Source organism: Gossypium raimondii, chromosome 1 (assembly GCF_025698545.1).
Source record: "Gossypium raimondii isolate GPD5lz chromosome 1, ASM2569854v1, whole genome shotgun sequence".
In the NCBI taxonomy this organism is placed as follows: domain Eukaryota; kingdom Viridiplantae; phylum Streptophyta; class Magnoliopsida; order Malvales; family Malvaceae; genus Gossypium; species Gossypium raimondii.
In genome coordinates this window covers 24,755,681-24,771,512 of record NC_068565.1, presented here as the reverse complement: position 1 = coordinate 24,771,512, position 15,832 = coordinate 24,755,681, and the positions used below count along the sequence as shown (strand labels likewise).

The 15,832-nt window shown below is 31.6% G+C and overlaps 1 protein-coding gene and 1 non-coding gene across 5 annotated transcripts; both read right to left on the bottom strand.

Moving 5' to 3' along the window:
- Positions 1–30: 30 nt before the first annotated feature.
- Positions 31–4,127, bottom strand: LOC105785456 (60S ribosomal protein L6-1). 4 transcript variants are annotated; one of them, XM_012611551.2, is made up of 5 exons: positions 3,797–4,127; positions 3,591–3,697; positions 2,721–2,902; positions 2,473–2,630; positions 31–336 (listed from the first exon to the last, which is right to left on the bottom strand). In XM_012611551.2, the coding sequence occupies exons 1-4, from the start codon at positions 4,054–4,056 to the stop codon at positions 2,475–2,477; spliced, it is 705 nt and encodes a 234-aa protein (XP_012467005.1). In that variant the 5' UTR covers positions 4,057–4,127; the 3' UTR covers positions 31–336; positions 2,473–2,474. The 4 variants fall into 4 exon arrangements, with proteins under 4 accessions (XP_012467005.1, XP_052488975.1, XP_052488976.1 ...); XM_052633015.1 differs by lacking the exon at positions 31–336 and adding an exon at positions 370–692; XM_052633016.1 differs by lacking the exon at positions 31–336 and adding an exon at positions 370–686.
- Positions 4,128–4,323: 196 nt separating this feature from the next.
- On the bottom strand, positions 4,324–4,396 carry TRNAK-UUU (transfer RNA lysine (anticodon UUU)). Its single transcript has one exon. It is a non-coding gene; the product is annotated as a tRNA-Lys (tRNA).
- Between the last annotated feature and the right edge of the window lie 11,436 nt (positions 4,397–15,832).

Here is a 15,832-nt window from a genome sequence, read left to right as displayed (position 1 = left end):
ATTAACGAACAAAAAATATTGTGCCACGTGTACTAAAAAGAAAAATAATTTAATTGAAATTCTTTTTATCAATTTTCTTTTAATTTTTATTAGTTAGAAATAAACTATAAATAAAAACCTTTAGTTAATTCAAATTTTCAATTTTTTTCTTTCTTCTCCCAGCACCATCCTTGTTGACCACACCATCGCCCGCCTTGCTCGGTCGCTCAAGCTCCGACCCAACACCTAACCCCACCGTCGTTCACAGACCTCTACCGTTGTCATTTTCCAAGCTCTTTTTAATATTTTCAAAACACATCCAAGTTCACCACCATCGTCGTCGTCTACTTCTTCACACTGCACCACCACCACCATCATTGAACCCATTCAAGAATGCAAGAATTTTTTTTCTCTTTATTTGTATTTTCTAAAAGGTGCTAATTTTATTACAATATAACAATAACCACAAGACCAAACACTCAATATCAAGAAAAAAAAATAGAGCAACAGTCGACAAAGAAACACTCAAGACTAGTCGAAACAACAGCAGTCAAGCAAGTACTCAAAGCAACAACATACAAATCAACAATACATAGCAGCAATACAAAGAGAAACACTCAAGACAAGGAAAAAAACATAATTTGGCACAACGGAGAAAAGAGACGAGACGTGAAAGAAGAAATCCGGGCTATCGGGTTCTTGAATATCTGAGTCTCCATTCGAGAATCCCAACAGTGGGAAGGCAGGGAGGACCGAGGGAAAGCCATAAACCAAGGTTAAGATGATGCAAATCAATAAAAAGCACACATGAACATTTCCGTTAATATTCCAACAGCTATTAACTTTTACCATTTTATAAATTACTCTTTACAAAATTGGTATTAATAATTGTACATTTCTTAACAAATCCAAAAACTGAAATTTCTCGTATTAAAATATTTTTTTTATTAATTTATCATGCAACAAAAACTTCAACTTAGGTTCACGATTTGGGGAAAAAAACTTACATAAACCAACGAGTATAGCTATATTCGTGATTGGACTAATTTAAATTGTTAATATTAGTAAAATAACCAAATCATATAAAGACTAATGACTTAAGTTTTAGATTTAGTTTCACCTGATTCAGATCTATATGTTTACGTTTTCTCATTGCAAGTATATTGGTAAAAACTTGAATTTTGGTCCTCTATTATGCTCACATTTCATATTTTAGTCTTTACATATTTTTAGTTTCTCAATGTATTTATCAGTGTACTCAATAACTAATCATCCGCATTCTGTAAGAACATTAAGGGATAAATGCTAACCACGAGTTAAAATTACTTTATACCAGTGTAAAAATCAAACCCTCGACCACTGGTTAAGTAAAAAAAACTCTTGTTATCTCACTAACTCTCGTGGTTATTTAATCTTTACATTTTAATTTGACATAATTTAATTATTTACTTTTACAATGACCAGCAGTCTAAATAGTTAACATTTTTAGCTATTCTAATTAATTTTGTTAGAGTCAATATTTTTAGTGAAATACTATTTCATCAAAAACATTTATTTTAGTGGCATGATGAATTAAAATAAGTGTTACTAAAAAACACCATGTCAGCTACCAAAAATATTGAAGGTGCTATTTATTTGAACTAATTAATTGCTACTTTCTTTTCAAAGTCATTGTTACCATGCTCGCATTTGAGATTTAATTTTTATATTTTAATTTAACAAATTGTTATTATCTTTAAATAATTGAAATGATTACGTGAATCTCTTAAAAATATGCTTCTAACACCATATATATATATTCACATGGAATTGGAATGGATATCCTTAAGAAAATCTCAATTTCAACATTTTGAATATCAACTATTTCAACAAGCCCAACACTATAATGTCGTTTAATTTTAATTTAAATGATATAAGTGATCATATATTTACAGAAGATAGCAAGTTTATATTTACTTAAGATAATAAAAAATTATATATATATATATGCTTTACAAGTGATAAGAAAATATGTTTGAATAAAATTTACTCATATTTCATTATTCATACTAATAACTTTTGGTTGACTATTATTTATGAAATTTTACGAAAATAATTATAAAAGAAATTTCCAGTCAAAGCTGGGAAATTATAACTAGATAAAAACTATAGGAGAGTGGGCTTTAAGGTTTTTTATATATAAATATTATATTACCCATCTAACTATACTCTTTTGTAAATTTATTTTTTATTATTTTTCTTTTAGCTGGCAAAATCGTAATGGTTTTCCCTTACAGAACTCTAGTCTCTAGTGGGCAAAATTCCATACTATAACTTCAATAAAAAAATAAAAACAAAATCCAGTAGAGATTAGAAGAAAACACAAAAATGGAAATTTGGGGTTCTTGCCTCACAAAATGATTTAGGTTTACCTATATAGCATCCGAAAATAGGATCAATGATACTCAAAAACCAAAACAACACCAATGTAAAAGCACTTAGCTAACAACTTACTTCTAGAAGACAAGTTCATGTGGTTTCATGCCAGACTTTAGCGAAAATCTTGCGGCAAGGTAGGCCTTCAAGTCTGGGACTCCCTCGATGGACTTTATTAAAGAGGCATCGACGGATTTCTGATCTTCTTTCTTGTCTTCTGGCAGTTTCTTCTTATCCTATACCATTTCCACCAAAATTAAAGGAACTCAAATCAGATTTGCTTAATTATGACAAGCTTAAATAATAGTAAATGCAATATAACCAACCTCTTTTTCAGCTTCGAAAAACTCCCCTTCGCTCTTCTTCTTTTTCTTGTCTACTTCCTTGGCAAAGTACTTGTCATCGAACTTCTCTACGTTAACTCCGGAGATGTCAACCTTAGTGGAAGTCGCAATGACATAGGACTGGTTCACACGCCTTAAAGGAACGCCATTAATCTTGAACGGTCCTACAATGAAAACAAGTTCCCCATAATATGAGCAAAGCATGAAATTCAGACAACCAACAAGTAATGATAACCAAGCCTCCTCCTTAAACCACGAGAGGCAAACATAGATACCAAAACAGTTAGCATACAAGTAAATCTCAGGTTATGATTTCACGATCGCAGCACTTAAACACCAGACCATTGAATGTTAAACAGGATATATTATGATAGAATCTAACATATAAGTAGAAGTAGAACCAAAGCCAAAATACAGCAATAGAAAAAACATCAGTTCAAGCATTCATGGTCCATACTACAGATATTGACATTATTAAAAAAAATAGTAGAGTTAAGCATGATTTGCAACTTTCTTAAACACTAGGTTGTACATTTTTACCGAGTCTGCGGCACTCTTCAACCGGGTCTCAACTCTCTTATTTTTAAGAAGAATAGAGATTATTTTGAGGACAAATCTTGTCTTTTTCATATAGATTCTAGAAACATATTTGCACATAAAGAAATTTGAAGCCAAAACATGATAACTTTTAATAATTCAACTTTGGCATACTTGGTTGTTATATTATTTTATGAAATTTGTTAAAATAAAATTTTCAGATATGGGTCTAGTATCTATAATATCATTCCATAAAACAAATCCCAAATAAACATTCAGCAAATGAAACAAAAGTTAGAGGAAAAAAAAGGTTACCAGTAACCAAAAGAAGCCCAGAAGGAAGTTGCTTTAAGAAAACAACTCTCTTCCCCATAAATCTACCAGCCAACAAAATCAGCACCGTCCCAGGCGTAATGCTTGCTCTAAACAAATTAAACCCCAAAGAAAATGATCCAACATTAAGAAAGTAGCAACTTCTAAAATATCTACAAAACAAATAAATAATGATTAGAGAGAAGAACCTGAGCTTGGTGGGCTTAGGCTTGCGCTTGTTGAGAAGGGGCTTCTTGACATCCTCAGCAGGGTAAAACTTGGGGGGTTTCTCGGCGGCGGCGGCGGGGGCCTTAGGTTTGGGGTCATGGCGGGGGAAAACTCCGCCGTTTTTGGCCTTGATTGCCCAAAGCCCACGCTTGTGGTACATCTTAGACCTGGAATACTTTCCGACGCCACGAATGAGATCTGGGTTTCGGGACTTGACGGGGGTCTTCCTTTTGGCCGCCATATTCTTCTCTAAACCCTTACGCTCTGATGCTGATGTTCAGCGAGGCGTCTAAACGATGCATTCATTGACTCCAAGTGATTAGGGTTTTTTATGGTGAATTCAGTTTCCAACTGACTTTGGGGTTTGGGCTTGATTTCATGATCCAATCCAAAATTATGGCCCAAGTTGGTTGGACGTAAAGACATTCTTTTCCCGTTTTTGAGAACAAAAATAATGTAAGCCCAAATAACCAGCCGAAAATGAACAGTGGAATAACAAAAAAGTAAACGCCGTCTGTGGGAATCGAACCCACGACCACATGGTTAAAAGCCATGCGCTCTACCGGCTGAGCTAAGACGGCCTGGATGTTTATTTTCCAATAAGTAATATTTGTTTTTTAAAATAGATTAATTAACTAAAGCGGATAGTAGTTGGAATAATTTTGAAGTTTGTACATTATCTTATTCAAATACATATGTTTTGATTTCGTGTAATTATTCATGTTTAACTTTGATTTGTATCAACTATTGTATACTTGTATGCTACTAGCTTCATTCCTTCGTAATACTCAATTAGTATAAAGATATCCTCATATAAGATGCAATTTCATTAAAACTCTTTTTTAAAAATAATTTTAGATTATGAGCGTAATCTTAAATTTTAGATCAATGTATCCTTTATTTTATTGTTTTAATCCGTTTAGTCCTTTTTCTTGAAAAAAATAAATCTAATTAAAATAAAATTCCTCTTTTTCTTAATAATGGAACAAGAGATGTTATACTTTAAAATTATAATTATTATAATTATTATGATGATTTATTTCTTAGTATACTAATTATTATAATATGATTGATGATACAATCACTTTTTATGAATTATTATAAGTAACATTTATATATTTACTTTAACATCATATAGTTACTCATTAATATATAAATTGTAATACAAAATAAGAATTATAATGATTCATAATTTTATGAGAATTGAGACTAAAAATATTAAAAACTAAACTTGTTAAAAAACAAATTCTATACCAAGGACTATTTAGTAATATGTGTTTTAGATAATCTTACACTTTGTCAAACAAATACTTGAATCCTACATTTTAGCTAAATGATCCAAATAAGATAATGTAACATATTTGACATTCCGCTCTATAAATTTTGCATTATAATCGTATTACAAAACTAATCTTACTTTCCTTGAACCAAACGCCTCTCATTATTTAAGGCACAAAATAATATTTAGCCAAAGATGAAAATGAATTAATCTTTTTGCTTAATGTCACTAGTCGGTGAAAATGAATTAAAATTTCATATATATAATTAAAACAAACCAAAATTTTAGTATCGCATTGCACATTGAATTTATTGTGTAATTTAAAAGTTTATCTCGATAAAATTATCAACATCATTCAAATAGTAATGGATCTTCATTTTAATTTGAAACATATGATAAGTTCTTATATGTTAGCTTCGATTTTCAAAAACAATTTCAAAATTCTTTAATTAAATATGTATAATTTATTTTCAAGTGTTTCAAACTTAAAAATAATATTTTCTAATGACTTAAATAATTCACAAATATTTTTGAACAACTCCACCACCTTTCAAAATTGTTTCTAAGCATTAAAATGCATTTCTCAGGTCAAGTATTGAGACTTAGTCCTCAACTTCTCGATATCTCTCAACCAATTTCAAACAAACATTTTGAAAAAGGTATAGTGTGATACTTATGTGCCAAGTCTCGAGACTTAGCACTGCGAGTATCAAGACTTATAAAACAATAAGCATAGGCCTTTTGAGAGCAATATAGTCTTGAAACTTATTGGCTTAAGTATCGAGACTTACTCTTCAAGTCTTGAGACCTCAGGATTTCTAACGACTATTTTTCAACCAAGTCTTGATACATGTCCTTTAAGTATTGAGACTTGACTCTACAATTTGTATTAAATGCTCAAGATTAATTCTTCTAACGGTTAGAAACTCCTTCCAATGGCTTCAAACGTTAAAAATTGGTTATAGGATATATATTCAGGTCAAGAACACTTGAAGACTATAGAGAGCAACATTAAAGCTAAACGATGAAGAGAAAAGTCTTCAAATCTTCATTCTTTCATTTTCTCTTGTAAATATTCTTTAGGAGCTTAGTGTCAAACCTTTTATCATTCACATATATTTGTATGTATAGCTCATACTTGTAAACATCTACCTTCATAGTGGCTGTCATTATTCTTTATTCATCTTGTCTCCAATTGTAAATTAGGATGAATTTAGTTAAGTCATAAAAACTAAAGAGGGTTCTAGTTTAGCCATAAAAGTTAGGGGAAATGTTCTATCTAAGCTTTGAGAAAAATATAGAATTGTAAATGTTATACCTTCTCCTTGAAAGATATCAATTCTTATAGTGGATTGAGAAATCATTGGTTACCAAGGTAGTGAATGTAGGCAATTGGAGTCAAACTACTATAAATTGATTTGTCCAAGCATTTCTCCTTTTCTCTTTTAATTTGGAATAATTTGTAAAGATTTTAAAAATACCAATTCACCCCTTTGGTATTTTCACGCCTAACATTAACGTTATTTATGATTTTTTTCCATTATTACAATATTGGTGAAAGAAGGATGATATGATTTGAACCTGTAACATCTAGAAGTTAGAAAAAAAATTTAACCATTACTTCAAACAAGACTTGACATTATTTATGAACTTAATCCACAATCAATGTATTAAAAGCCACTTCTATACTCATATTTGTAAATGAATAATTATTTGATACAAAGTAGATACATTATTACTTAACTCCATTAGAAATATTGGATAAAAAAAGCAAGAGTTACTAGAACTAATTATTTCGTGGTTCTTCTGTAACAACCCGAATTTGGGGCTAGCCGAAATAGTGGTTTCAGGATCACAAATTCGATGAGAAAAAAAATTATTTTAATTATATTTTTATGGTCTACAATTTCACAAAATGATTTTTTGAAAATTTCGTTCGAAAATTTTGACGTTTGGGCACTCAATTTAGTCAAAAGAACTAAATTGTAAAAAGTGAAAAAGTTAAGTTCTATACATTAGAGGTGTCCAATTGTTATGAAATTCTAAATTGGAGGTCTTTATATGGTAATTAGACCATTGGTTAAGTTAGTGGACAAAAATGGGTATGGTTAGGCATGTTTCCAAAGTTTTTCATTAAGGGCATTTTGGTCATTTAGTTATTAAAATGAATTAAAAACATAATTAAAAGCCAAATTTTGTCCATATTCAACCCCTAGGCCAAAAATTACATGGAGAAACCATGGATAGGATTTTTCAAGCTTCCAAGCTCGATTGTAAGTCCGTTCTATCCGCGTTTTTAATGATTTTTACATTTTTGAAATCCTCGTAACAAGATTTACCTATTTTTACCATTATTTTGAACTAGGGTTTGTGTTTAAAATTTTACCCATGAATGATATGCTTGTATTTTGATGTTTTATGGAAGAATATGAATGTTTGGAGTGTGATAAACGATTTGTTCTAAGTAATTTTCGATGAAAATGCCTAAAAGGATTAATTTGTAAAAGTTATAAAATATGTCACAAGTGTGTGAATAAGTGAGTATTGTGGACTGCTATAGTTATGAAAATAGTTTAGCTAGGCCTAAAATGCAAGGAAATTGAATAAAAATTATTTTACGAGCCTAGGGGCAAAATCATAATTTTGTGAAACTTTAAGGGCAAAAACGTAATTTTTCCCAAGTATGATTTTTGGACTGGAATGAATAGTGTGACGGTTATTTAAGTTAAATGCATTGTTATAAATCAAGAAAGACGAGAAATTGAAATTAATCGATAAAAAGAAAAGTGAGAAAAAGTGAAAAATTCCCGAATGAACCTTTGGAATAAAAAGGGATACGAATAAAGTGACAGAAATAATCACATGTGTGGCACGGATTGTGTGTAGGCCACTATGTAAAAGTGAAAGTGATGGTCACGTGTGTAGTACTATGTGCAGGCTACTACGTGTACCGGAATGATAGGTCGCATGTGTAGTAGTATGTGCAGGCTACTATGTGTACCGGATAGTTTCGATCACGTGTGTAGTACTATGTGCAGGCTACTACGTGTATCGGATGGTAATGGTCACATGTGCAGTACTATGCGCAGGCTACTATGTGAAATGAACATTATTGATTAGTAAGGTGGTTGCTATGTGCTGATTCCACCGGACATCATTGATTAATAAGGTGGTTGCTATGTGCTGAATCCACCGAGTATCTATTATTATTCCGAAGTGTTCATCGGGAAATTGACTAAGTGTAATTGAATAATGAATATAGGTGTGGAATTGAATTGAATATCGACTTAGAAATGCAAAAGTGAATTTTGAATTGAATTGTGATTGAAAGTGAAAATGTGAAATTATGAAAGAGTACATTTAGCAATAAAACAATTTAGACAGCAACAGTTGTGTGACTTTAAAAAATCATAAAAAAATGGTAGAGATTGAATTAGAGGCTGAATAATATATGAAATTGAAGCTGAATGAGTCTATTTTCACATAAAAAAACAAATAAAGCAAAAGAGTTATATATTTTGAGATATTTGAAGTTTAGTTAGAAAGAGTCGAATGAGTTCGAAATCCCTATTCGACTTTGGAAAATTGTAAAAATTGTAAAAAATAATTATGGGATAAATTTTATATTTTTAAAGTCATCAGTGAATCTATTTTCAAGACAAAGAAACAAAAACAATATCCGAATTCTGTACAATGAGATAATTAATTTTTAGTGAAGAGAGGTCAGAACTATCGAGCAGTGAAATAGGGGAACTTTAAAGAATAAAATGTACTATTTGGATAAACAAAAAATTCTAAAAATTTTATGGTAAGAGGATATGTGAATCTAGTTTTAGGTAAAATTAACGGATCTTAATTTGGAGTTCTGTATCTCCAGTTAAAAATAATTTAGTGACTCTAACTCGAATAGACAGCTTTGAATATACATGTGAGTGAATAGTGAAATTGCAGTTAATGTTGTTTAAGTGTGTTATACACATTAAGGATGTGGAATGGAGAGGAGGAGGAGGAAAATTGGAAGAACATATGAATGATTTGTGTATAATTGGCCATATGCTCGATTATAATCGATAAACGATTAAAAAGAAATGATGTTTATAATTGTGCATTATTAGTTATAGTTAAAGTTCATGTGAGAAAATAAAGTTTCATAGTATGTGTATGTGGTATACTTGGTATATAATTTGGTATGTAGCAATGCCAAAAATGGTTTATGAATTAACTCATGTTGATAAGTTTGATACATAAATAAATGTGGTGCTTATCCATGCTTATAATGCATATACTATATGTTTATTTGGCTAGCATGTTTGGTGTGTATGCTTAGGCTTTGGCCAAGTTGTGGCTGAATTACGCCACATTAAATTTATAAAATTATGCATTGAGATGGTAAATGTCTAGATAAAAATATGCTTGTGATCATAAAAGGGTGGTAAGGTTTAAAGTTTGTAATCTTTATTAAAATGGTTTATCATGTGGTTAGTCTTCAAAAAGGCTAGCTTGCGACTACGGTTTAGTGTAATGTTTATATCTTGTGTGATATGCATAGGAAGCGAGAGTGGAAATGAAATGAAATACTAGGTTCATGCTTGAAGTGTAAAATGATGCAAAAGGGGGACGTTAAGTTAAATGATAAATATGTATTAGTATTGAACTTAATGAAATTAAATTGTACGTGAATTAAATGGAAATTGCAAATGATATGATTTGAATTAAATGAATTATTGTGGTATTGAAATGTATATTGGATTGAGAAATTGAATTGAATCGTGAAAATGAGAATCGTGAATTAAATGAAATGGAAATGAAGTATTGAATTGCATGAGTATGTATTGGGTCTCAGAAGCCCTATTTATTACAAATATAGTATTTTGAAGTTATAACGTGAAGATTTATAAAAGCATGTTAAAAATTTGAAGAGTTTAAATTTGAATGAAAATTTATAACTCAGTTTAACATGTTTATAAGTGTATGTGTTCTGGTAATGCCTCGTACCCTATTCCGGCGTCGAATACGGGTAAGGAGTGTTACAATGTGACATCACCAGATTCGGTCATAACGTTTAGACCGGATTTGGGGTGTTACATCTTCTATAGATGTTGAAAACATACATTTCCTTAGATGTTGATTTTATTTTTAATCACCGTACACAACTCTATGAAGCTTTATCTCATTTTGCATTATTTATTCTTAATTTAATATTAAAAAATTTATAAGGTAGTTTATTCATAAAAACAATTCTTAGTTATTTTAAATTTAGTATTATATAATTTATAATATAATTTTTATCATAAATAGAATTGTTTAAGATAGATTAAGTATTTATCAAAACTATCTACATCCACATTTAAAAGAAATTCAAAACAAATGTAGGCAAAATTCGTGAAATGGATTGAATTTTATTGTCCTTTGCTCATTACTCATATTTTTTTAGAAGCTTAGGGAAAAATAAACATTGATGCATCAACAAAGCAATAACCAAATAATTATATTTGTAATAACATCGACACTGTTGAGTGTATTTCCAGTAATGGGTTCTTGGATCATTGAAAAGTTGAAAGACCAAAGTTAGAACATAGTATAGGTCCATAAGATCTGTTTCATGTTTCAATTCTCATCCCAAAAGTTTAAAAGCTTTTTTGGATATTGAATTTAGACTAAAAAATGTAAGAGGGAAAAAATATAAGCAATCAGTAATCGAATCTCTTGCTGGAGGATAAAGCACAATTACTGAGAATCACCAAGAAGGTAAAGCATAATAACCCTATTAGAAATATTAAATAGGAAAACTGAAACAAAAAAATAAAATAATTTTATTAAAATATAATGGCTTTGAGGCGTGTATGAAGAAAAAAATATTAGGATAAAAAAGATGTTCATTATTCTCATTGACCTCAAACATGTATATATGGATCCGAGATTCCTACTAGAAATAAACTTCTATATCTGTACAAAACAAGATTTCCTATACAGAGTAACTACCAAAAATACATTCACTAATACAGCTAAAGATCATAGAATACCATTCCTTTAATCACGCTGATAAAGCCATAGATCCTAGATTATCATTCCTTTAATTGTTGCACTGGTTTGTCTAAAATTTCTTCAACACCCCCTCAAGTTGGAGCATGAAGATTTGAAATGCCCAACTTGCCAAGAAGAAACTGAAATTGGTCTGTGCCTTAAGTGTAACGCCCTAAATAATTTATTTTTGTTTCTATAAATATTTAACACAAATGTGAATCTACTTTAGTGGTTAAGTGTTTTGGGTGTATGTGTGAGGTTTTGGGTTCAAGTCTCACCTTTGGAAAATTTTGTTATTTTTTTCTAATCCTAGCCTTACCCTTGTTAAGCGGGCTTGTATAAAATTGTCTGTTAATTTATATTAGAATGAGCCTGTTGGTTTGAGTGGTAAGAAGTTAGTGTGTTGGGGGTCTTATGTTCGATTCTTTGTACAAGTGTGGAGGTTAATTTTTGCCTCGATTGAGTGAGAAAGTTTGGATGGGATTGAGAGTTTGTGTGAGTGGGGGTGGTTGAGGATGAGAGGATAGTGGGGAGTTAGGATATTGGGAGTTATCAGGGTTTGTTTGTATTTTTATTTTTTCAAAATTTGTTTTTCTCTCTCTAAAAAAAACTGACGTTAATTTCTTCTGTTTTTCCCGTTTCTAATATTTTCTTTTCTCCTCTGCAAACATTTGTTTTGTTCTTCTTCGTTTCGATTCGTCAATCTGTTGTTCAATCGTGTTGTCGGAATTATCGGGTTCTCCTTCTGATTCGGTAAGTAGAACTCTATTTATCGCTTCAGTTGGTTCTGAGATGATAGCGGTGTTTTGTCAACCTTTATTTGGTGTTTAATCAATAATTTTTATGTTTAGGTGAAGGTTGTGAGGTGGAAGGTTGCACTGCAGCGGCTTAATTTGAGGTCGTGATTATTTTTGTTAGCGGTGAGTCAGTTTTTGTGTTTTTGGTTAATCGTGTTAGACTCGTAAATTGGTTGCTGAAGGTTTTGGGTACTCTGTTTTTAGGTGTTGGTGGTATCGAAAGTGGTTTCGTGTCGAAAACGTACCAGATGTGTACCCGAAACATGAAAAATTGAGCTTCGACAAAAGTCGAAAGTGTATTCTGTTGATGCCACATGGGCGTGTGCTTGGCCGTGTGGTTGGCCGTGTGCGAGACACGGCCATGTGATTGACAAAGGCATAAGGGTGCGCAAGACACCGTCGTATGGTGGTGTGAGTGTGGTTGTGTAGGCCACACGGGCTAGGCCAAGTTGGCTGTGTGTGCCCATAATTCTGAAATTTTTTCTAGGGCCGCACGAGTCATTCTGATCGACTGTGGGCTTACTGTTGGGTCGGTAAGGGCTAACCAAACCCTATTTGTTGTGCTATGATATTTTGATAGATTGATTTGAGTAGGATAGTATGTCTGACTGTACTGTTTAAGCAAGCACGTTAAGTCTATAATTTCTGTATCTGTATTCTGTACCTGTATTCTGTATCTGTATTTGGGGTGGGATTTGAATATGTGGAGGAAGTGGTCTGTATTGGCGACATTTCACCTATATTCTGTCAGCTCGACTGCTTATTATCTGTAATGTGTCGCATCGATACTATATGGTGTGTAAGGGTGGTGGGTATTTTTAACCCCACATGGTGTGATGGGATGGACGGAGATGGTGTGTAGAGGATGGGGGTAGGACTCACTGCATCTTTTCTATTTATCTGTTATCTGTATCTGTATCTGTAAATGACTTTAGTCCAAGTCTGAATCTGAATCTGATTGTGTATGTGATATCTGTTTATAATGCATGTCTATTTTTGTTGGGTTACACACTAAGTTTACGAAAACTCACGTCTGTTTGTCTGTTCTGTACAGTTAATCCACAAACTTAGGCGGATTAGTGCGACGGAGTCTCACGGTGACCACGACATCGTAAACTGACCTTAAATATTGGTTTTAATTAAATTAAGGACTATTTCTAGGAGTTTTGTATTTATTGGACTCATCGGACTGTTGGTTTTTAATTTGGTTTTGGATGCATTTTTTATTCTGTGTTTACGATATCTGACTACAAATCTCAGTTTTACGAAAACAAATATTTTTCTAAAAATACGAGCTGGATTTCCAAAATATAATGATTTTAAGACTTTCGCTGTAAATTATGATTTGGCAACTAAATTAATTAAATAACGTTTTCAATAAAAGTTGTAATAACGAAAATGGGTTACAAAGCTTCAATGAATTCGCACTGTTTTCAAAACCCTCTATTGTAACATTACTGGATTCGGTCATAACGTCTAGGCCGAGTTTGGGGTGTTACACAAAGATTTAGTGAAAATATCAGCAAGTTGGAGAGAAGAATGCACGTGAGTTGTTTCAATATTATCGTTTTATATCTCCTTACGAATAAAATGGCAATCAACTTCGATGTGTTCTGTACGCTTATGATATAAAGGATTTGCTGTAATATGTAAAGCAGTTTGATTGCCATAGTACAAATGTATGGAACCAGAATGAACGACACCAAGAAATAGCAACAAACCCTTCAACCATTTAAGTTCACAAGCTGCAATAGTTATTGACCGATATTCTACTTTGGTAGAGGAGCGAGAAACTGACTGTTATTTCTTGGTTTTCCATGAAACAAAATATTTTCCCAAACTAATAAAATAACCTATTAAGAAGTGTCTTGTCTAGGGACCACTCGCCCAACCTGAGTCACAATAAGCATACAGATTAAGATTAGAATTTGCTCGCAAAAGAATTTGTAACAACTCGTTTTTCAGTGGTGATAGAATAGTGGTTTCGGGACCAAAAATTTCTGTCGTGTCAACCTATAAATATTATTTATAGAATATTTATAGAGTCATTAGGGTTGTATTAAAATTTGATTAAGAAATTTTAACGTTTATATAGCTAATTAAATAAAAAGGACTAAATTGTAAAAGGTGCAAAACTTGTTAATTATTACATTTAGATGATTTAATGGCTTAACTAATAAATGTGGGAGGGCCAATAAGGAAATTAAACCTTCTTGTTTGATAGTGGACGTTTTTGGAGTGAAAATTTAAAGAAAATTATGTTAAATGGCAATTTTATATTTAAATCAAAATCTAAACAAAATTAAAGGAAGAATAAAACAATTTCTTCTTCAAGTGGCCAAACGCCATAGCTAGGGAGAAGAAGCTTTGGTTGTGTGGTTTTCATTTCATGTAAGTGAAATTGATGCTCGTTTCTTGTAATTTTTATGTTTTTGTGATTGTTGCAACTAGGTCCAGCTAGCCCGTACCTTCATTTTTGAATTTGTTAAAAATTTTGGGAAGTTACCATTGATGAATCTTGGTTGTTTGTGATGATAATTATGTGTTTGAAGTTTTGATTGTGATTTTTGGTTGTTTTGTAAAGTGATTTTAGTTAGTTTTTGGTTAAATGATTAAATTGTTAAAATGTTAAAATTACATGGTTTATTGGTGAATAAGAGGTGTTTTGTGGACTATGTAAGGGCCTAAGTATTTGACTGTAATGTGATTTCTATAAAATGCTCAATTTGATGATTTTCGTGTTAAGGGACTAAATTGCATAAATTGTAAAAGTTTGGGGCAGTTGTATAAATTTAAAAAATGAAAGGGTATAAAATGTAGAATAAATTGGAATATGAATTGTAAGCTAATAATTGAGAAATTTTACATTTTAGATCAAGATCCTGGTGATTTTGTGGAAAAAAATTTACAGAATAGTCTCTGAACTTTTGCAACTATTACAACTTAGTCCAGGTAAGTTTGTATGGATTGTAATTTAATATTTATATGAATTTTATGATTATTTGACATGAAATAGTGAGTATAAATTATACGATTGATGATGTAAGTTGTTTTGAAAATGTTATTGATATCAATGATTGGGCCGGATGAACGCAAGATAGAGTATAACCTAATGATGGAGTATTATACGAATTTGGAATGGAGATTGATGTAGAGAGATTTATATATTTTTGCTGAGTATACAGAAGTTCAACATTTGTTGCGAACTCTCATTTTATACTACCTTGAGTTGGCGTGTTATGGGGGCGGATGTATAGCCTGCGGGATAGGCACTTAGTGTCGTGGCGTGTTATCAGTGGGATTAGCTATTATGAGTGTTTGGCATGTTATCAGTTGGATTAACTCTTATGAGCGTTTGGCGTGTTTCGGTTGTATTACTTGTATACTCGTATTTGTAAGTTGTTCATCAGGTCGTAAATTATTATACTATAACATGTTTAATGACTTGAATGGCATGACATGTACTTGATATCCTGACTTGACTCTATTATGGATATATATGTTTTCCCAGAAAATTTCCATTTGAGCTTTGACTTGAATTATTCAATTCACCAGTTTGACATTATGGATGGCAGGAAACACTTTTTGTTGAATTATTGTTGACTGAAATTTTATATTTACTTCGGTAAGATTTATTGTTTTTGTACATCGAACTTACTAAGCTTCAATGAGCTTACTTGTGTAAATTTATGTTTCTTGTAGATACTTTTAAAGGTTGGACGACCGGATCAGCACTCAAGTCACACTATCCATCTAATTTTGGTAGATTATGAACTTTTATTTTGGATTATATGGCATGTAATAGGCTTGTTTTGTCATTAATTTTGTTTTGATGTGTAAATCTATAAAGAATGAGCCTAAGTGCAAGTAGACAACTTATTGTGATATATGTGAATGAAGGAAGATGTTTTTGGTTC

Excerpts from the sequence above, each read along its gene's own strand:
- LOC105785456 (XM_012611551.2), bottom strand. The coding sequence starts at position 4,056 with ATGGCGGCCAAAAGGAAGACCCCCGTCAAGTCCCGAAACCCAGATCTC. Across the intron at positions 3,698-3,796 it reads CCTAAGCCCACCAAGCTCAG|AGCAAGCATTACGCCTGGGA; the intron begins GTTCTTCTCTCT and ends TAATTTGTTTAG. Across the intron at positions 2,631-2,720 it reads TTTTCGAAGCTGAAAAAGAG|GATAAGAAGAAACTGCCAGA; the intron begins GTTGGTTATATT and ends GAAATGGTATAG.